At 42.1% G+C, this 22,586-nt stretch overlaps 1 protein-coding gene across 2 annotated transcripts in view; it reads left to right on the top strand.

Annotated features, from left to right (window-relative positions):
• The window catches only part of znf407 (zinc finger protein 407), a 427,383-nt gene that overhangs the window by 265,130 nt on the left and 139,667 nt on the right, over positions 1-22,586 (top strand). For both annotated transcript variants that reach the window (XM_041189572.1, XM_041189573.1), the window contains exons 6-7: positions 14,202-14,285; positions 16,068-16,188. In XM_041189572.1, coding sequence (XP_041045506.1) covers positions 14,202-14,285; positions 16,068-16,188 — 205 coding nt within the window. The remainder of the gene's footprint in view (positions 1-14,201; positions 14,286-16,067; positions 16,189-22,586) is intronic.

A 22,586-nucleotide genomic window follows, 5' to 3' on the forward strand; every position in this document is an offset into this window, starting at 1 on the left:
GTTTGCTCCCCATCAACCAGAACTTGCCTTTAATTTAGTAAAACAGCCCAAGGTTTTTCACAGGAGCACTCCCAGACATAATTTAATAACCAGCCACATGAGGAGATAGTGAGGCAAGTGGCCAAAAGCTTGGCCAAAGAGGTCATTTTTAAAGACCATCATAAAGAAGCAGAGAGAGGTCAGAGAGGTTTTAAGGAGTGAGTTCCAGGGCTTAGGGCTGAGGCAGTTGAAGGCATGGCTGCCAACAATGGAGCGAATGAAATCGGGGTCGTGCAAGAGGTCAGAATTGAGAAAACGCAGGGTCCGCAGAGGGTTGTAGGGCCAGAGAAGGTAACAGAGATAGGGAGGGGGGGGGTGGAGGGATTTGAGCACAAGGATGAGGCCAAGAGCTAGTGTAGGTTAGCAAGTACAGGAGTGATGGTGAATGGGACTCGGTGCGAGTCAGGATACAGCAGCAGACTTTTGGATGAGCTCAAGTTTACAAAGGGAAATATCTCGGCAGCTAATTTCAAGAATACTATTAGCTATAACCTTCCTGCTGAATTCCTGTGACTTTGCAGAATTTGCCTTGTTTACATTGACAGAGCAGATTCCCCAGCATGGGATCATCACAAAAACAGCTCCCCTTCTTTAATCTTGACATGCAGAGTTGTTTTATTCTCATTGTTCACAAAATTGTTTCAGTCCCTTTTCGCTACATAACAAGCAGGTAGGCAAAAAAAAACACCACATTCTCCATCCGTGAAGGCAACTGTGCCACTCAGCTCCATTAGAGGTAAGAAACAAGGGTAGGCCTCCAGTGTAGCAGTGCTCAAGATTGCTACCAAGTATGGTCCTCCTTCCAGAAGTCCCAAGGTAACCCCCCTCGCCCTTTCCTTCTCAGCCTCCTGTCCGCCCCCACACCCCACCCAGCAACCGCCCCTCACTGAGACCCCCAGCCCGCCCTCATCTTTGGCTTGGATTCCTCGCCGATCCTGGGCCTCTGGTGGTTGCATTGCCGGCAGCTACCACTGCTCCCCAGTGGTGCTGAAGGCAGTAAGGAGCTGCCGGCCTTGGATTGGCAGGCGGCTCTCAGGGGCTGGGATTTCTGCCCCCAGGATCCTTGGTCCCAGGGAAGGCCTGGCACTGCCCACTTACGTTCCTGACTGACATTGGGCGGGTGCTCCCCAAAGGTGGCCACAAAGGGGGTGGGTTGTTGACTCTGCAGCCTGTGGGCAAGAGCCCTGCCACCTGGATTAAATTCTGCCCTTGGTGCAGGCTTGCCCAACCTTTTCACTCGGGGGCCACGTTTCCATTTTCTCCTCAAAGGGGCTGATACACAAACTTCAGAAAGATAAGGTTTGGCACGACAGTAAACGTGAATTTCAAAATAAGGTTGTGGCATGAACAACAGAAGCAACGTGCTGAGCAAAAATAAAGCAATGTCAAAACAATAAATCGATAATTAAAGAGCGATTAATAAAGGTCAGCACTAGAATATGAGAGGGACAGAGGCCAGAATCTTATGTCATGCGTGCCCTACCCGAATGGGCGTGAACTCGCGCAAGATGACGTCGGATAAGTGTCCCAACATCATCGCGCACTTGCGTGGTATCTCGCTCGGTGGGCGCACGCAAAAGCCAGAAGACCGTCCGCCGATAATTAAGTGAGCGATTAAGCCCATTAACGCTCCAATTATCAGAGGTTTTTTTGTGGCCCGTTCTACCCTACGATTGGCGGACGGGCTGACTGGAAGGGCAGGCTTTACATTTTTGATGAAACCTCATCCAAGGGCAGGATGAAATCTCCATTAGGATTTAAAATAAAAACATGTATCTGAGGATTTCTTTTTTTTAATGAGGTCTGCTTTCTGCTGCTTGATTGTGCTGCGTGGACATTTTTTTTTGCAGCATTTTTGGGCTTTCTTTTATTATTTGCAGGTCTGCAGCTCCCTGAGGCAGCTGTCTGCCCTCAGGGAGCTCTCTTGAAGCACCCACCCTCGCCCGCAGTGACGTCAGCACCCACCTTCTTCCCGAACCCCAACAGCAATGCTGAGCCTCTCTCCGGGCGCTGGTCATTAGTTGGCCAGCCAGCGTGAGACCGTGTTCGGGAGTCGATCGCAGGCAGAAGCGCACTTCACGTCCACTTCCGGGCCGTCCGATTGCGCGTGCCCAACGAGTGCAAAATTCAGGCCAGCGTCCGTTTGTCTGGCTTACTCACCCTCACCCATCGTGACTGGGTGTGAGTGTGTGTTGGTGTGTGGAGTGAGTGAGAATCCTGCCAGTGAGCCAGACACATGCACTCACCCTGCCCCCCACACACTCAACCAATCACACGCTCTCTCACACGCCTGGGCAGCGTGTCTTTTTATCCACACCATGTACTGCCACTGCCGAACCCCCCCCCAACGTCCAGCCTCCTCCAGCCCAGCAGTGAGTCTCTCCCTCCCCACCCAGCCTGGATCATGTCTCTCCCTCCCCCACCACCCGGCCCAGAGCCTGTCTCTCCCTCCCCCACCCAGCCCAGAGCGTGTCTCTCCCTCCCCCACCCGGCCCAGAGCGTGTTTCTCCCTCCCCACCCAGCCCGGATCATGTCTCTCCCTCCCCCACTCGGCCTGGCCAAGAGCGTATTTCTCCTTCACTGGTCCGGCCTGGTGTGGATCGAGTCTATCCCTCTCCCACCCAGCACACAGCAGTCTCTCTCGCTCTCTCTGTTCCCAATACCTCTGTAACCGGAATTCACCCGCTGCTGCCAGCGTTGCTGTTCCTCCTCTCCCAGGTTTGTAATTTGCTGCTGATAGGCTCACGCTTGGAATGGTGGAGCAGTTTCTTTTAAGAACCTCCCACTGCACTTAACGGCATTTTGGAAACTATGACTGCGGGCTGCATTGGGGGGCTTTGTGGGCCATTGGACAAGCCTGCTTGAGTTTGTTGTGATCGTGTCAATCTTGACTAGATCTGTCTCCGTTCTCCTAGGGATTTGTTGGCAAATTGTGCTAACTCTTTAAAGTGCAGACATTGTCACGTTTATTCATTTCCTCTCTCATTATCTTTGAAAATAAAATGTTTTTGTTAATGAATTTAACTTTGTGTAATTAAACATTCAGATTATGCTGAATCACTGAGGATTAATTTGCACCCGCTGTAGACATTATTGTATCACAGCCATTAAAAAACAGATTCTTTATTAGTCCTGTAGAAGATGTGTACATACGTGTATATATAAGCAGAAATGACACAATGGTACACTTGGGAGATGCCAAGTTGATAGCACCCATTACAACTAAACAGCTCCACTAATTCACCCATGTAAATTGATGTCCAGATTACAAACTTCAGTCTTAGTATAACTGTGCAATTAGTGTTCTCTGAATTCATAGCACTTCCAGAAATTTCAGAGTAACCAAGAAGAGGCTAGAGGGTCAAAATAGCCATCTCTCTTCTCCATGAAAACAACGATATATTTATTGAAGTTTGCAGCATCTTTTCTTTAAATTGGCACTGAAATGCTAAACTCATTCATTAGCTGTTTAATATTGCTGTGCAGTTTTTATGGATCGTTCTTGTAATCACCACAAATCCCACCCCAGTAAGCATAGATTTGGCATTTAATTTATGCAGGTGTGTTTCATCATTCATTTTTCCTAGAATAAAGTGCTATTGCAGTGCATCCTAAACTTTTCCCTGGTGTGATCCCATTTTAATGCCTCAGACTTCGTGTGACCCCAGAGTGAAAATTTGGAGGTATGAGAGTTGTTGAGCGGGTGTGGCCTTCCCAGTTGTTGAGCGAGGCAGGAGGATGGTGATGGACCAGTAGAAAACAAAATAGCAAGTTAGTAACCTTCAATATTTAATTATTAAAGTTCACACATTAAACATACAAAAATCTGTTTTTTGTAAATTTAAACAATTTTGTGAAAATATTACCTTACTCACTGGGTCTAATGAGACGCATGGGCATGCATGTTGTGGCGCAGCTTCTCAAAACTGGGACACAGGGGCTACTTCCTGGCTCCACCCCCTCACCACAACCCTCCAGTTGCAGCATGACCTCCCTCCCTCACCTGCTTTCTGATCTTCCAGTTGGACTTCTCGTTGATTAATGTGACCCTCCTCTCCCAATTGACTGCAAGTTAGAAATAAAAATTGGGGGCGCTCACGGCAGAGACCGAGATTGCATGCGCGAAGCTCGTTCACTACCCTCCCCTCCCAGTGAACCCCGAGTGGGGGGAAAAAATCGGGTGCACATATCATAGAGCCTCAGAACCTGTCCCAGGACCTTCCCGACAGACTCCCTATTCCACGGCCAGTATTATGGCCTCGGAGCTTGTGACCCAAAAATCTCATCTCGTGACCCCATTGGGGGCCACGACCTATGTTTTGGGAACCACTGTACTATTGGTTTATGATTTGCTGTGACAGGGTGTCCTAACACTTAATGCCTTTAGTTAGACTTGCCCTTGAATGTGCAAGTTTTTTAATTTTTTGAGTGACAAGTTGCTGAAATTCTGAAATGATGACATTGCAGCAAGGGGAAACAGCATCAGGGGCCTGAGGGAACACGGCAAGTGACTGGTTAAGAAGGAGTTGCGCAATCGGATTAAAGGATTGTGAAATTAACAGCATGAGGACTAAGAAGGTGAATTAGACTAAATTAAGATAAATTCAGTGCCACATCAGACACAGAAAGTGAAATAGAGGGAATGAAAGATTGGATTGAGAGAAAGGAGCAACAGCAAGGAAGCATTAGAAAAGGAAAATTAATCTTAAATTTGAAAGATATTAAAAATCTCCAACAACAATTAAAACCAGGAGGAATGATTCTCAAAACTTGTAATGTTAGTATTTGGGGCCTGAGAGGTTGATTGGCAGTAAATACACTCAGCAAGTCTTAAATTTCTGTGGCAAGTTTAGTTTGTATCTATCCATAAATATAGCGACTTCACACCATTCAGTGCAGTTCAATGTTGAACCAGACAGTGAGATGACAGGTTTGCAAAAGTAGTGGCAAAATGGCACAACTTCGACAGCTTGAGGAGCTATATGGCAAATTCCTGTTCCTGTGTAGCCACTCATCTGCACCTTACCTCTGAAGGTGCTGTAGCATTTGTGTATAAATAATGGAGAGAGTAATTACCTTGTCGTTATTTAGACAACAAAATCTGGGCCATTAAAGCACAAACGTGCCCATGAATGTTTCTTTGCTGTGGCTGGTTTGCAACCATGCTTTCAAACTCGCTTGAGGTAGCCCTATTTAGTGAGTTGTGTGTTACAGGACACATTTTACAGCCTGGACTGCCATTATTAAATGTACAAATATGGTCAGCTTTTTAATCGAAGCATTAATTTGCTTTGTCATTTGATGGCGTGACAGAATAACTGTCATGTCCTTGTAAATGCACTGTAATACAAGTATGGGGAAGCTGATGGCATAGTGGTAATGTCACTAGAATAGTAATCCAGAGGCCCAGGCTGGTAACCTGGGGACATGGGTTCAAATCCTACTATAACAGCTGGTGGAATTTAAATTCAATTAATAAACCTGGAATGTAAAGCCAGTCTCAGTAATGGTGACCATGAAACTATCATTGATTGTTGTAAAAACCCATCTGGTTCACTAATGCCTCTTTAGGCATGGAAAGCTGCTGTCCTTATCTACACAGTGACTCCAGATCTACAGCAATGTGGTTGACTCTTAACTGCCCTCTGAAATGGCTGAGCAACTCAGTTCAAGGGCAATTAAGGATGAGCAATAAATTCTGGCCTTGCTAGTGACGTCCATATCCCATGAAAGAATAAAGAAAAAAATAGAGACTATTTGGGTCAATTGAAGGATTGTGTCTAATCCTGGGCACCACACTCGAGGAAGTATGTCGAGGCCTTGGAGAAGATGCAGAGGAAATTTACTGAAATAGTACCAGGGATGAGGGCTTTTGGTTATGTGGAGAGATTAGAGAAGCTGTGATTGTTCTCCCAAGAGCAAAGAAGATTAAGGGGAGATTTAATGGAGGTGTTTAAAATGATAAGATGTTTCGGTAAGGTCAATCGGCTTAATGTCGCATCTCGAATTCAACACCTCCGGCAGTGCAGCACTCCCTCAGTACTGCACTGCGGTGTCAGTCTAGGTCATGTGGTATACAGACGAGGAAGAGGGAGGGGGCCAAAGGTGAATCCTTGGGAAACTGGAAGGGATGCGATGGTTGGAATAGGATTGGAACCAAGTGAGCGCCATCCCCCCGAGTCAGACAACAGATGAGAGATGCTGGAAAAGGATAGCATGATCATACTAGAGTTTGAGAAAGTATAATCTACCTCAGTCACAGAGGATTTGGCTTTGGTTAAGGCAATTTGAGTGCTGTAGCAATATGGAAACCTAATTGGAGAGACACGAACTAGGGCATTGCAGGAATGGATGGAACAACCAGCAAATCAAATTTACTCAAAAATCAAGTACAGTTGGAAAATACAATGAATTAGGCTAACATTGGACTATGAGATAACTATGAATTGTATAATGTTCAGAGATTTTGCCAATCTCATAAAATAAAATGAAGTCCTGAGAGTCCTGGGCACAGTCCATTGTTCTCATGTCTTTTGGTAAGAAAAGCAAAATACACCGAGTGCTGGAAATCTGAAATAAAAACAGAAAATGCTGGAAAAACTCAGCAGGTCTGGCAGCATGTGTGGAGAGAGAAACAGAAGGCAGGATCTAAACCCCCCCCCCCAATGCCAAACCCCTGGTGGGGAGGGTGGGGTTGTGCATGAGCAGGCAGGTTCCTGATAGGCGCCCCTGATTGGGGGCGCGCCACCATTTTACGTGGGCAGGCCAATTAAAGCCCTCCCAGGGTGACACGTGAGGCCGGAAGTGCAATGCAGGCCAGGGGGGGGAATTCCCTGAGCTGGGGGTGCTCTGTTAAGAGTGCACAGATCTCCCTGAGGCAAAGTGCTGCCTCAGGGAGATCGGCACAAATGTGAAAAACAGATTAAAGAGTAGAAAAAATTTCACTGACATGTCCCCACATGTGACACTGTCACATGAGCTGGGACATGTCCGTAACTTTTATTTGAAGAGTATGTTAAGATTTTAAAACCCTCATGAAACCTCATCCCACCCATGGATGAGGTTTCATGTGTTTTTTTTAAGGCCTCCTGGGATCTTCTCCTGCCCGTCAACCTTAAGGTCCGTTAAGTGCCTTAAGTACCTCACTAATGGCCTTAAGAGCCGTTGACAGGTTGGTGGGCGCGCAGCTGACTTGGCTGCCCGCCTGCCGAACCGAAAATCTAAATGACGCGTGGTGACATCGGGACTCACGCCCGACATCGCCGTGCGTTATTTTCATGCGTCAGCGAGCGGGCCCCTCCTCCGCTCGCCGAAGGGAGAATTCTGCCTAGAGTTAATGTTTCGAGTCCGTACGACTCTTCTTCAGAGCTGATGAAGAGTCATACGGACTTGAAACGTTAACTCTGTTTTCCCTCTCCAAAGATGCTGCTGGACTTGCTGAGTTTTTCCAGCATTTTCTGTTTTTATTTGGTAACATGTTATCTTAAGCCTTATCTGTCCAGATAAGGAGTCTCACATGAAATACTTGAGCCAAACAATTGGGAGTTTCTTGACTGAACAGTCATTACGATCCAGCAAGGGCTCAGAACCCACAGATAAACCCTACTTCATCCACTTAATTTCTCTGAAGAAGGAAAACAGATGATTTTAAATAATATAGCTAGACAAAGATTATCAGGTAATAGGATAGACCATGCCGCTTGCATCTTTAGCATGCAGTCACCTTTGAATCTGACATTTCACCATCATGTCACTGCGTGAAAAAAAAACCTGTGAATCTCTATTCACTGGTGGAACCAAATTGCAGAGTCCCATCCTGTGAACACCTGGGAAACACAGGGTCTGGTATTTACTTCATATTAACTGCAGTTTTCCAAGTGCAAAGGTCAGCAACCTTTGAAGTAAACACAGGCACCTGCGTTAAATCCTTTTTGGAAGGATATGACTCTCTATAACATGTAAAAAAATAGATAAATCAGTCCAAATTTTGCAATCTGTAGTAACCCCATTGATAGAGCCATTAGCTTTATTTTTGCACAACAATAGATTGAGAACAAGCTTGCTTAATTTAAGTGCACGACTTGATTTGCAAATGAAAGAATGATTTGTGGGAAATGTAAAAGAGAACTTCTTGTCCTTTTTTTAAAACAACATGATGTGTATACAAAATTCTTTTGCAAGTATCAGATAGATCAGTTAAGTGATTATGCTTAAAATAGAGAAATGCACGTCACAAATGGTAGGTCATTAATATCTCAGACCCTGAATGCTGGTTTGGTTTTTGCAAGCAAAAGGTACTCTCCACGTATTACACTGGGATATATCTAGCATGCACCCATCACACCAGTTGTGTTTATATTGCGCCTTTAACATAGTAAAACTATGCCAAGCGCTCAAGCAAGATTTGACACTGAGCCACATCAGGAGATAGCTGGATAAGTGAACTAAAGCTTAGTCAAAGTGAAAGGTTTTTTAAGTACCATCTCAAAAAAGGAGAGAGAGAGAGAGAGATAAAGAGTTTTAGGGAGGGAATTCCATAGCTTTTGGCCGAGGCAGCTGAAAGCATGGACACCAATGTGTTATACTTCTGATAGCCAGTTGGTGAAGGAGGAAACTTGAGCCCGTCATTACTTGGTCTAGATTTATTCACAGAGTGAAACATTATAGGTATATATCTCCCGACTCCACTCTACTCCTGCATCGGTAAGTGTCTCTTCATGTGTGCTGAAGTAACCATCCAATCAATGCCCTCCACCTACATGTACTTAACTTCAGTTGATGCAGTAAACACAATGGTGGATTGATGAAAGTTCAGCAGCCCAGAATTGGAGGAGCGCAGAGATCCTGGTGGGTTGTGGAGCTGGAGGAGGTTACAGAGAAAGGAAGGGCAAGAGGCTATGGAGGAATTTGGACACGAGTAAATCAAGCTGCACACCTCATGAATCAGAAAAGGCTAGCATACAAGTTCAGCAGGTAATAAGGAAGGCAAATGGAATGCTGACCTTTATTTCAAAGGGAATGGAATATAAAAATAGAGAAGTCTTGCTAAAACTATACAAGGCACTAGTTAGACCGCACCTAGAATACTGTGAACAATTTTGGCCCCTTTATCTAAGGAAGGATATACTGACATTGGAGGCAGTTCAGAGAAAGTTCACTAGGTTGATCCCAGGTAAAGAGGGATTTTCTTATGAGGACAGGTTGAGTAGGTTGGGCCTGTACTCATTGGAGTTTAGAAGAATGAGAGGCGACTTTATTGAAACACGTAAGAGTCTTAGGGGACTTGAAAGGGTAGATGCTGAGAGGTTGTTTCCCCTTGTGGGAGAGTCAAGGACCAGAAGGCATAATCACAGTGTAAGGGGTCACCCTTTAAAATAGAGATGAGGAGGGATTTCTTCTCTCAGAGGGCAGTGAATCTGTGGAATTCTTTACCGCAGAGGGTTGTAGAGGCTGGATAGTTAAGTATATTCTAGGCTGAGATAGACAGATTTTTAATCAGCAAGGGAATCAAGGGTTATGGGGAAAAGGCAGGAAAGTGGAGTTGAGGATTATCACATCAGCCATGATCTCATTGAATGGAGGAGCAGACTCGATGGGCCGAATGGCCTATTTCTGCTCCCACGTCTTATGGTCTTTTTGCAGAAATAAAATTATTTTGGGAGGCCGAGGCAGCAGGTGGGGGGAGTCTTTATTTGTTGATCTGGAGCCTGAAACTCACAATCACCTTCAATCTGCAAACAGCAATGTCCTCATCAAACGCTAAAAGAAGAGCAAAATACTGTGGGTACTGGAAATCTAGAATAAAAAATACTGACAATGCTAGAAATACTCAGCAGATCAGGCAGCATCTGTGGAGAGAGAAACTGAGTTATCGGGTGGAATTTTAAGGCCCCTCCCCTGCCGTGACAGGGCCGTAAAATTCTGCCCAACGTTTCAGATCGTTGACCCTTTGAAAGGTCATCAACCTGAAAATCCCAGCCTCCAGGCTAATTCTGGAGGGTTGGGAACCCAAACCTGTTATGGTGTTTACCTAACACAGATAAAAATAGCACACAGCCCCACCTTATCAGCCAAATAATACATTGCCCATTAGACTCCTGCTCTTGCAAAACAGCATTTGATCTGGCATACAGTAAACAAATTTGGGTACTTCAGCCATGTTTCCTGGTTTGAATTCTTTCTCAAAAGCATCCAGTGATAGTTGGCTTTAACTGTGTAAAGATCTCAGCAGTAAACTGAATCATGATATGTCATTATAGCGTAAAACAGTTGTCACGTGAATTGTGTGAGCACTAAGACATTGAATTTAGTTAAGAATGGCCTGTTGTACATGTTCATATGCATTTATATCAAAAGAAATGTTTTTGGGAGCTTTTTGCATTTTGTTTCTGGGAGGCCGAAACCTCCTTAACTTCGCTGACAGGGGTGTTGACGATTTAAGGTCTCTAGACTGCCCTTAGAGATCACTTATATCGAACACCAGATGAAAAGCCAGTGCAGATGTAATTTATCGTCAGTGTTTCCTTCTAAAGAATAATTGTGGAGACTTGGTTCAATCAATATTATAGATTTTTGTTGTTAGATTTTGTAGTCTGCACCATAATGAGAGATAGGGGACAGTGTCTGTTTCCTAATAGAAAATAAAGGATTTGTTTCCATGTCATTGTGCATTTAAATTCAGGAGTAGAAAATGTTCATGGAAAAATACCTGTAGTTTGCATTATTATTAACATAGAGGAAATGTTCCCACAGTGGTACTCTGTATGAATGCAATTGTTTTCTTCTCTCCCTCATCAATTAAAATAAGCAATTTTAATTCTTAAAATCAATAGTTGTACACTTGTGATACTAAGCAAATTGAGTGCTTGTTTCTTCAGTAGGATGAGATTTAAAATATCTTCTTCTTAAGAATCTAGGTGAGCTGGATCACTTTGTTCAATGCCGCTAAACTCCCAGTTCTTTGTGTAGAGACATCTCTGCACAGGCTAAAGAGAAAATTTGAGGATCTCATGGAAACTGGCTTGATCTCAGATGCTCTTGAGTGGAGGAGGCATCAGAGCAGATTGCCCATTGGCCCTTGTACACAAGAAATATGTGAAATGGTAGAGCCAAGGTGGGCTGTGATAGTAACAGATAATTCAGACCAGCTTTTATAAAGAATCTTGGTCATAAAATAACCTAGGCTCCCATAATGTGCCTTGCTGTTTTAAAAAAAGTAGTCTGTGGAAGTCCACTTGAAACCAAATTGCCCAAAGCTAGTGACATTGAACTCCTAATCCAATTTAGTGCAATATAATCTAGAGTTTTCAGTCAAGATTATTAGTTTGGCAATCAAACAAATTATTGCTTGTTGAAATAATTAATATTCAGGTGCATTAAATCCTACAAGTGAATTAGCTTCAATTTAAAGGAGGACAAATAACCTTCGTTCTTGGAACAGAATTATTTGCTAAGTTTTGAGGAGGCTTGAACATCAGTTGCTTAGGTAAACAGTGGAGCAGCAATATTGGGCTGTTGCAGCTAAGGGGAAATCCCCTTGCAGTTGTCCGCACTTTAATATTTTGTGCTAGTGGAACCGCTCTATAGGAAACTTAAATAGCAATAGACATCCGGGAATTATCTTAAGGTAGTACTGTTAATCAAAAGATTCTAATAATGTCATAATCTATAAATGGATGGTTTGTAATAGTCATCTGAAGCTTGAAATGTGATTATTCTCTGATAATCACTTCCATGTGCTTGTTGTTTTAATCGTTTATACTGGGAAGCTAATAGATAATTTGTTTTCACACTTTTGTATGTGGTGGGCTTTGTATTCAATATTGATGATCCAAGCACAACATGATGCAGGGTAGTGTCTACAATTGCACAATTAACTATTGTGACTCAATGTTGGTACGTTTATTGGGTTATAATCTGAAGTTGGAAACTGGAAAAATGGCTGTCAAAACAGAGCTGGGTAATAATAGCTCCAAGTATTTTTGATATAGAAAGAGTGGACCTTCTGCAGGGCTTACAAAACAAACTATATGCATGAACTGGACAAAAAAACACATCAACAACCCTTCTTTATATCGCACCTTTACCCTAGTAAATCATCCAAAGATGCTTCACATGAACATTATCAGACAAAGTTTGACATGGAGCCATATAAGGACATATTAGGGCAAGTGACCCAAAGCTTAACCAAAGAGTGTTCTAAAGGAGGTGAGTGAGGTGGAGAGGTTTAGGGAGGGAATTCCAAAGCTAAGGCCCTAGCCAGGTGAAGGCACGGCCATCAGTGGTGGAGCGATGAAAATCAGGAATGCAGAAGAGGCCAGAATTGGAGGAGCGCAAAGACCTAGGAAGGTTGTAGAGTTGGAGGAGGTTCCAGAGATAATGAGTGAGCGAGGGCCATGGAGGGATTTGAAAATAAGAACGAGGATTAGAAAATCAAGGCATCGCTAGCCCAGAAGCCAATGTAGGTCACCAAACACAGGACTTAGTGCATAATTGCATTTGTTGTACTCACATTGGTCTGCTTGTCAAAGGCTTACATTTTGTTTATACTTGTGCTTAGCTTGTGGATGTATTCCAGAATTTTGCAAAAGACGAAACTCTAAAGACAAGCCAGCACCTGTTGGTATTAGACCAGTAAATTATATTGTGTCAACCTCAATGAAGTCGAATACTTTTTTAATAAAAGTATATTTATAATCTGAGTTATTCATAGAAAAGTAAAGTAGCTTGTTTTTAATACTGTTGAAGCAGAAACATTGGCAGGAAATGTATAGAAATGGCACAACCTTTCCAACCCCTTGCTTTTAAAAAGATGTTCTGGCTGGAAATCTTGTTCTGGAGGAAAACGGTTGAGTCTTTTGTGCTTTAATCGGGGTGATTTTGATTTCAGATGAATTTATGGCATCGTTGTTAAAAGTAATTCTGGGATTGTTCTGCTTTCACTGATTGAAAATGTCCAGAATTTTAAAGTTTTTGAAAACAGCCCAAGGTGCAGGATGATGTTTAGATGTAGGACTTTTTTAAGATAATAAAGATATACATAACAAACTATAAGCTTATGCGATGGATGGAGAAGGGTATCGTAATTCCATAAAAACAAGGAAAAAAATATTAGGGAATGGCAAGTGTTTTGAAACTAGATCCTTTAAACATGCTCACTTAACTAACCAGAGAGTTTGATTCACAAAATGCTGGAAACATTCATCAGGTCAGGTAGCATCTGTGGAGGGAGAAACAGAGTGAATGTTTTAGGTTATAACCTTTCCCAGTTCGGATGAAAGGTTAAATGCTGGACCGGTTTTGAAATCCTTGCACCATCATCCCTTTTGTCATTTAACCTCTCCTGCCTCCCAGTCTAGCACAGACCTTCCCCTTTTTTGTCCTTCCCCCACCCCTTTTCCTGCCCCAGTACTTGCTTACATCTCTAGCCCCTCTCCTAGTTCTAATGAAAGGTCATCGACCTGAAACATTAATTTTCTTTCTCTCTCCACAGACACTGCCTGGCCTGCCGAATATTTCCAGCATTTTCTGGTTTTATTTCAGATTTCCAGCATCTGCAGTGTTTCACTTTTGATTTATAGATACCATGGGTAATATTGATGAATGGCTTCGGAATGCACTCTGCAGTTACACCTTCTTATTAATGCGTTAGTTTTAGCTACAGCGTCCTCAAGGGTACCATTGGCAGGTGGCTTCAGGTAAAAGCTGAGGGCTTTATTCCAGACTGCGCTTAAACAGCCTGTGTACCGATAACTGCTGCTTCGGAAAACCTTCCTATTCCTTCATTGTAGATGGACGAGTCAACAATTGAGTGTCTGGGTCTGTGGCAAATGAGGGGAGGATGAGCAGGATATGCATAAAAACTGTTCGAGTGCAAAAAGCAGCCCCATCTGGAAGACATCTAACCGAAATGAAGTTGTACCAAACCATTCCATTGATATTAAAGCTAATTTTTATGGCTCTGACAAGTATGTAATTATGTTCAGTGATGCTTTTCAGATTTTATCACAGTCAATAAACCGCAGTGGTAATTTCATTCCCATTTGACATATTTACATGGAAACATTTGATTGGAGGAATTAGTAACCCTGAAAACCTTGATAGATATGTTTTAATGATCTGTGACCTGCACGGGTCCCCTTATCTGTTTGTTGTTGCAATAGGGGAGAAGTCGTTCCTGTGTGACCTCTGCGGATTTGCCGGCGGGACACGCCATGCTCTCACCAAACACAGGCGACAGCACACAGGTCAGTCAAAACCGTTCACCTCCTTTAGAGTAGAACCTACCAAATAGACAAAGAATTGCAACCATGACCTGCCCTGAGAGAAGAGCGAAAAAAACAAAGAGGCTTGTCTGTGCAGTCGGACTGATAATTACTTTGATGTGAAGTTATTGACATAATAAGTGATTTGTAGAAGTAGATACCCTGTGCTTGTGATTTATATGGAAAAAAAAGTAGCTGATGGGAAAAGTAGGAGGATAATTAAATCTGGGGAAAGAAATGTTATTATCCTGGCATTTGTTCTGTACAGATCTGTGACAGAGGCGTAGGTAATTCTATAATAAACTTAATGGACATATAAACCCTCATGTATATAATTTTGACTACACAAACTGGTTTTTAGCAACTTTGGTGTTCTGGTCAGATGATACTCTGCAGAAGTGCAACCAGATTGTAAAGGAACACCAGTAAGGTAATATGAAGCACACATTGGTGTATTGCTTGCTGTGTTTTCCTGCCCGTCTCCAGTTCTAAAGATGGTATTACTGGAATAAGTCATGTGACACCTACCTTCACATTGGGTGTCATTTTTCTCTCCCTGTGAGTGTGCGAAATCTCCCCCTTTATCTTCATGTCTCTCGTCATTACACACTGAGTGCAGATAAGGCTGTTGACAAGTGACCTATTCTCAGACCTAACTCTGAGGTTTTGTTTATGCAGACTGGCAAGAAATGCACAAGAGTGATCGGGGCACCTATAATAGTTGTCCTGAGTTTGCCTCCCCACCCCCAACTCCCTCTCTCCCACCACGGTAGCACAATTAAGATTAAAAACTCAACAGAATATTTGGGCTTAAACCCTGTGTCCCCGGCACTCTTGCTGTGTCAGCACATTGCCCTTTCTTTACTGTCCTTCTGCCTAAGTCATGCTGAACAAGCTTATCTTCCTGTATGGTAGAACAGTGCTGGTGAGGAACCCAAACTGTTAAACTTGAACCCAAAGTAATTTCAATCTGCATAATAATAAATGTCAGGGCTAGAATGACCTGGGCAAGTTTTGATTACCTAAGGGAGCCGGAGAAGAATTTCCCACTTTTTTTAAACCCCAAATTGATCTGAGTTTTTTTTAACCTGATTTCTAGCTCCTGTAGGATGGTGAGTGTGTATATTGTGACACACAAGTTATCACAATTGTGTACGACATGCTGGATGGATCAGAGGGCCTGTCCCTGCCTGTCATTATTAGTATGTTCATATTATTAGAGAGAATATAAATGAGTGGCAAATACGAGCCAGCAATTGAACCGTGACATCCTGGCCACCTGCTAAAACGCTCGGGTTTCACCCTTGTAGTTTGATAATATCCTCTGGACCCCTTGATTCCTATTCTGCTTTGTGTCTTTCTGCCAACTGAGTTTTATCCTGTATAAAACTCCACTGATAGAATGATGGAAGGTTCTGAAATGCATTCATTTTAAGATGCTAAACATAACTGCAACCAGGACCAATAAAAGGTTAATCCAGCCGTGACCATTTAATTGAGAGCTGGTACTATATTACGGTGAAAGATGCAAAAATATGCAATCTGTGACTTTTAAAACTTCACGCCTTATAATACAAGTATCAAAAGATTTTTGAGATTGTGAACATGTACTTTATTTTAAGTATATATGATTGGTCTTCATACTTGGTCAGTAGGTAAATGCTTTGGAAATTAAATCTCTCATAGCATGGTTTTCTAACCCTTACACTCTGATAATTATAGGAGTCTGTCACGGATAAAAAATAATGAGCATTTCTTTTGTAGGTGAAAAGCCATTCAAATGTGACCAGTGCCACTTTGCTTCCACAACACAATCCCATCTGACCCGACACAGACGCGTCCACACAGGAGAGAAACCTTATATGTGTCCTTGGTGTGATTACAGGTAACAGTTCATTAAACACTAGTTGATGTGAAAAAGATTAAAGGTGATGAGAAAAGGTTTATTCAAATTAAAAATACATTGCTATTAAAGTACATAACCAGCATCAGTAATTACACATTTAATTAGGAATTACGTTTCTCAAAGATTGCATTTTTAAGGGTGTTTGGCAACCAAGCTTATGTCTGTTTAATTTCATTATTTGTTTTTAGCAGATAGCTCAGAATTTGTTTTAATTGCATGTCAAAATCAGACGTTTATATGTGGAAAGATAACGACAAGAATGCCATTAGTATTACTGTAAAAAGACATGTTGTCGAAGCATTTCGCCTTGCACTCAGGACAATTGGGGAGAATATTGAACGTGAAGTGAACAACAATTTATACTTCATGAGAAGAGAATGCTGATTGGTTGACAAGTGGACTCTGATTGGTAGAGGCATTGCCATGGAGAATGTACCAGTTAACTGATAATTGACAGTTAACAGCCAAGCTTTATTAAATTCAAATGAGGCAGGTTGACTCTGATTGGTCAAGGCATTGCCCAGGGGAATGAGCCGGAAAATGGCTGTCGCCTGTTTTGTTTGGTTGAAGCAGGCACAATGTGTGTACAGGTCCTTTCTTATTCTTAAACTTAGGAGAGAATTTGAGAAAGTCCAAACTGATCAAATGGATAGTTTAATAAACAACTGGTGTTTGGACAGGTTTTACTCAATTTTGTCAACATCTGAATTAGAGCAACAAATTAACACAGTTTAAAAATAAGGGGGGGGGGGGTCTCGTTTAAGATGGAGATGAGAAGATTTTTTTTCTCTCAAGGGAATCTATGGAACTGTCTTCTCCGGAGAGTGGTGGAGGCAGGGACATTGGATATTTTTAAGGCAGAGGTATGTAAATTCTTCATTAACCAGGTTATTGGGGGTCAGTGGAATGTGGTGTTGAGGCCTCAATCAGATCAGCTATGATCTTATTGAGTGGCAGAACAGGCTCGAGGGGTCGAATGGCCTACGCCTGCTACTAATTCGTATGTTCGTGTTAACAAAACCCATCATTCTATTTCAACTGCTACCTGATCTACCAGATAATTCCAAAATTCTCTGTTTTTGTTTCAGATTTCAAACACTCACTGTTTTTCTCCTTTTTTAATCTACGTCTTACACATTTCTTGTTTTCTAGTGACCTTCCATTTCTAATAGGGTTAGCCATCACTGTTTGATAACCATGCTTCACTTAGAGGTGGATATGAAAATAGTGCAACAACCTTGATGTAGGAATGCACTGTGCTTTCAAACCCAATGCTTCTCCCTCATTATTAACAGTAGCACTTGTACAGTGTATTCAGAAATGTTAGTGTTTTTTTAAAGCGTCTTTTTAAAGACCCACCTTGAAGTACAGTTAGTGGGGTTTTCCTTAAAAAACAAGGGGGAAAAAACTGCAAATGTTGGAAATGAAAATGGAAAGAAAAGCTTGCATTTATGTTGCCCTTTTCATGACCACCAGACCTTTCAAAGTGCTCTAAACCCAATGAAGTACTTTTTGAGGTGTAGTCACTGTTGCAATGTAGGAAACGCTGTAGCCAATTTGCACTCAGCCAACTGCCACAAACAGCAACGTGATAATGACCAGATAACCTCTTTTTTGCGATGTTCATTGAGGGATAATGGCCAAGACACTGGAGATAGCCCCCCTGATCTTTGAAATGGTCCCCTGGGACCTTTTGCATCCACTCAAACAGGCAGATGGGGCCTTGGTTTAACACCTCATCTTTCTCAGAAAAAGGGAACCCCCAACAACGCTGTACTCGCTCAGGAGTGTCAGCCTTGATTTTTGTGCTCAAGCCCTGGAGTGGGACTTGAACACAGAAACCTTGTGATTCAGAGGCGAGCATGCTACCAACTTAGCCATGGTTGACACACCAAATCTGAAATAGAAATAGAAAATGTTGGAAATGCACAGTATCTGCGAGGGGAAAAGACAGATTAATGTATTTTGTGTGTACGTGCTCCATCAGAACTGGAAATTGGAGGATAAGCAAACCGCTAATGGGACTGAACAAAACAAAAGGCATAAGGAAGAGAACAGCAGGTAGACATAGAGAGTCAGGAATCTTGACACCTGTCACAGAGCATTTATTGGATTGACTGCTCGGGAAGCAAATTTCTTGAAAAGAAGCCTGAAAGAGGTAAAAACTGATGGATGATGTATAAGGAGCGTCTCAGCAAGCAGTGAAGAGACATTAAAAGAACAAAATAGCTGAATGAGTGAACATGCAACAGAACGATGCACACAACAGAAAAGGAAAAGAAAATGGAGTTGGGGGGAGGGGAGGAGATAAAAGCCTAAATGTAGGGAAGGTGAAATATTGTTGAAAACCACAGCAGATCCACCTGTATGAAGAAAGAGAGGCCTGTAATCTGTAATAAAAAAAACACAGAAAATGCTGGAAAAACTCGGCAGGTCAGGCTGCATCTACGGAGAGAGGAACAGAGTTAATGGTTCAGGTCTATTACCTTTCGTCTGAACTAGGATAAGTTAGAGATGTAAGGGGTTTTGAGCAAGTGAAAAGGGAGAGGTGGGAAATAGGACAGAAGGGAAGGTCTGTGACAGGCTGAAGAGCAAGAATGGCGACACCTGTCACAGAGCAAAAGACTGTTCTGATTAAACATCATATATCTTCTGCCTGCCCTCACCTCCTTCCCACTGCACCAAATACTGGGTGGTCCAGCACTATATGCTTCTAAGAAAATGGAGGGGAAGGCAAAGGCCCAAAGTGGATAAAACCAATGTTCAGACCCTGTAACTGTCAAATTCCCAGTACTTATTCCTGAAGCTTTCATTGAGTTTGGTTAAAGCATCTTAGAATGTCAAAAATAGATGTCGGAGTGGAAATGGAAGAGCGATTTGAAGCAGTGAGTCACATGAAGGTCAGGATCAGACTTACTGAACCCATTCTGTCTATAAATCTACTACCTAATGTGCATTTGATTATGCAAAAATGGAGGCTCACAAAGAAAGAAAGACTTGCATTTTTGTAGCTACAGTCAATGAAGTTTTTTTAAAAGTGTAGCCACTGTTGTAGGAAATGCAGCTGCCAATCTGTGCACAGCAAGCTCCCACAAACAGCAAAGTGATAATGACCAGATCATCTGTTTTAATGATAATTGAGAGAGATTGATTTCCTTTGTCTTCTTTGAAATAATGCCATGGGATCCTTTACCTTCACCCATTGGCAGATGGGGCCTGAGTTCAACAACAGAATAGATAAGGAGAAACTGTTCCCACTCATAAATGGATTGAGAGCCAGAGGGCACAATTTTAAAGTGTTTTGCAAAAGAAGCAAATGCGAAGTGAGAAAAAACTTTTTCACACAGTGAGTAATTAGGGTTTGGAATGCACTGCCGGGAAGTATGGTGGAGGCAGGTTCAATTGAGGCATTCAAGAGGGCATTGAATGATTATTTAAATAGAAACAATGTTCAGGGTTACGGGGAAAAGGCAGGAGATTAGCACTAAGTTAAAATGCTCAGAGAGCCGGTGCAGACATCAGGGGGCGAATGGCCTCCTTCTACACCATAACGATTCTGTGAAAGTCCCATCAAAAGTGCAGCACTCCCTCAGCACTGGAGTGTTAACCTAGCTTTTGTGTTCAAGTTTCAGAAGCAGAAATTGATCTCTCAACCTTCAGACCTGGAGGCAATAGAGCCACTATGGACAACAAACACAATACAGTCAGCAACATAAGTTGTCAACTTTCTGCCGTTCTTCCCTGGCACTTTCCACTGCAACCATAACAGATGTGGCAGACTTACTTTCATCTCACCCTATACCATTGTCTAGTGCCTCAAACACCCCATTATATTTGGGACAACAGCTTAGAGGCATTTCCTCTTAAGGCCTCACTACTGCCTATCTCTGTAACCTCCTCTAGCCTTACAACCCTCCAAGAACTTTGTATTCTTTCAACCCTATCCTCTCGCATATCTCTCATCCCCTTTGCCACACATTAGTGGCCTTATACTCTTTAATTCCCTCCCTAAGCTTCTCCAGCTATTTCCCTTCCTTTAAGACCCTCCAGAATACCTACCTCATGAATCAAACTTTACATCGTGCCATCTTTAATATCTTGTTCTTCAGCTTGGTGTCAGTTTTTGCTTGGCTATATTCCCATGAAGTACCTTGGAACAGTCGAACATGTTAAAGGCACTGGATAAATGCAGGTTATTTTTGTGCATTATTATAATGTTGTGATGGTGTTCACATAATTTTCACTACTTTCCAGCTTTGCAGAAACCTTGGCTGTTGACACTTGTAAGTGCTTTGTGATAGGAATTGGCATTCCTATCTCAAATGTTACCTATTATTCCTCCCTGCATTTTGTTTAGTCCCTATTGAAGGTCTCACTTCCCCTCCAATTTCCTGTTCTCCCAAGAGTCAGAATGTAAGATGTTAGTTTGCCTTTTCTCTTTTCAGACATTGATGGACCAGCTTGGTATTTCTATGACTTTCCATTTTTAATCGGCACTTGTACTTGTTGAGAACAACTAAACTTCCAAAGGCAGTCAGAGAATTTTGAAAGCCTAAACTGTAATTGGTGATGCAAAAACTGATGCATTTCGGTGGCTAGCAATGTTCCCTCTAAGTTGCACGGGTACGTGGCCACACTGCAATTGGGACTGTGCAATGCGGGGTACAAATGCCACATACTTGCAGTGGTCCCTTTAAGATGCACATATGTGCAGCCATGTGGCAACCTTAAAGGGACTGCGTGCAGCAAAAGCAAAACGGTGGGAATGTTGGTGGGAAGGCAAACAAAAGGTCAGACTCTTTTAAAAAAAACAGGTTTTAAAAAATCAAGATTTAGTGATTACCTACCTTATATTCTGTAGATTTTTTAATGAGTAATCAAAAATAAGTTTTCTAAAACTTGAGGAAAGATCAAGAAAATGTATAAAAAGCCACTATTGCACTGTTACAGTGATATATATTTTCCTGGTTCTAAAAACCTGGTGTAAAAACAGTTTAGATTCTAATTAATTTAATCTGGATTTAGTTATTTGCTTCTGAAATTGCAGAATACAGTGTTCATGAAGATATTAATTTGCAGAATTTGTCCTCCACAGCAAATGATATTCTGTCTGTGAATGCTTCGTTCAGTCGCATACACAGGTTTGGTTAACAGCTTCAGACTGAGAACCCCAGTAATTAAAGTGTGTCTGTGTGTGACCATGTGAATGCTGCAAATTGAATGTAAAATGAGAAAAGTTATAGCACATTTCAGAAGGATCTTGTTACGTGCTTTCCGGAGTTCAGTCTTTACACCATGGACCTGTGTTCTTGGATTGGTTAGTCTTGGGGGAGAGGTTTTATTTCCATTATAGATACCCTGCATCTATCTGTAATGTGGTACTTCTGCAGAATATCTTATAGCTAATGGGCATTTATCATGTGTAATATTTATTTATGTTTCATTGTTTATCTCCTCTCTAACCAGTAGTTTATATTTGAAACATCATTTTCTACTCAACACCACAAGCTACTGCAGTGGTTTAAAGAGAAAACCATCACCAGCACCACTTGTCAAAGCGGCAGACAGTAAATACTGCCTTGGCAGTGTTGCCCACATTGCAAGAACAATGTTTTTCTTACCACTGTGTTGAGGCAAATTTCCAAACTTGAAGGATTGGCAGCATTGATGTTGGAGCCAATTCTCTTAGAGTAAATCTGCATTTTTGTTTGTCGTTTATTGGATGTAGAATGCTTGCACCAACACTTAGTATCCCTACTTGTCTTTTACTGAACCTGAGGCTGAGAGGTTAAAACTCAGGGTAGGAGTCTGAAGGACCCCTATTAACTGGAAGTGCCAACAGTATTGCACAGCTATGCACAAATGGCCATTAAATAATGCTGCGTGCATCATGTTTTGCTCAGGATTTAAAATACATATTTTTTGATTTGGCATAAAATATTAATATCTAGTGTTTTAAAGATGCAAAAATAAAATGTAAATTTACATAATGTAAATTATAAATTAATTGCTTTTTGAAAATATTAATTATATGAACAGAGTTTTAATGTGGGCCAAGAAAGTGTTCTTACTGAAGTGAATATTAAAAGCCGGGTATTGTGCCAGGAGTGATGCAATGCTGGGTTTGTTTTGCAAGTGAGGAAGACCCATAATTTGTTCACGACACAGGGCAAGTTAATTATTAGATCTTTATCAGGAGTGAAAAACTCCCAGTATGGCACTGTTATCAGTCTCTGATATTCTGTTCGTTCCTTGAACCTAAACGGTTTTTTTTTGGAACAAAAGACACATTGTGAATTCATTTTTATTAAAGTTTTGATTATTTGCTACATATAAAATGTTGGATGTCCCAGTTAGACCTATGAGTCAAGCTTTTT

Source organism: Carcharodon carcharias, chromosome 6 (assembly GCF_017639515.1).
Source record: "Carcharodon carcharias isolate sCarCar2 chromosome 6, sCarCar2.pri, whole genome shotgun sequence".
Classification (NCBI taxonomy): domain Eukaryota; kingdom Metazoa; phylum Chordata; class Chondrichthyes; order Lamniformes; family Lamnidae; genus Carcharodon; species Carcharodon carcharias.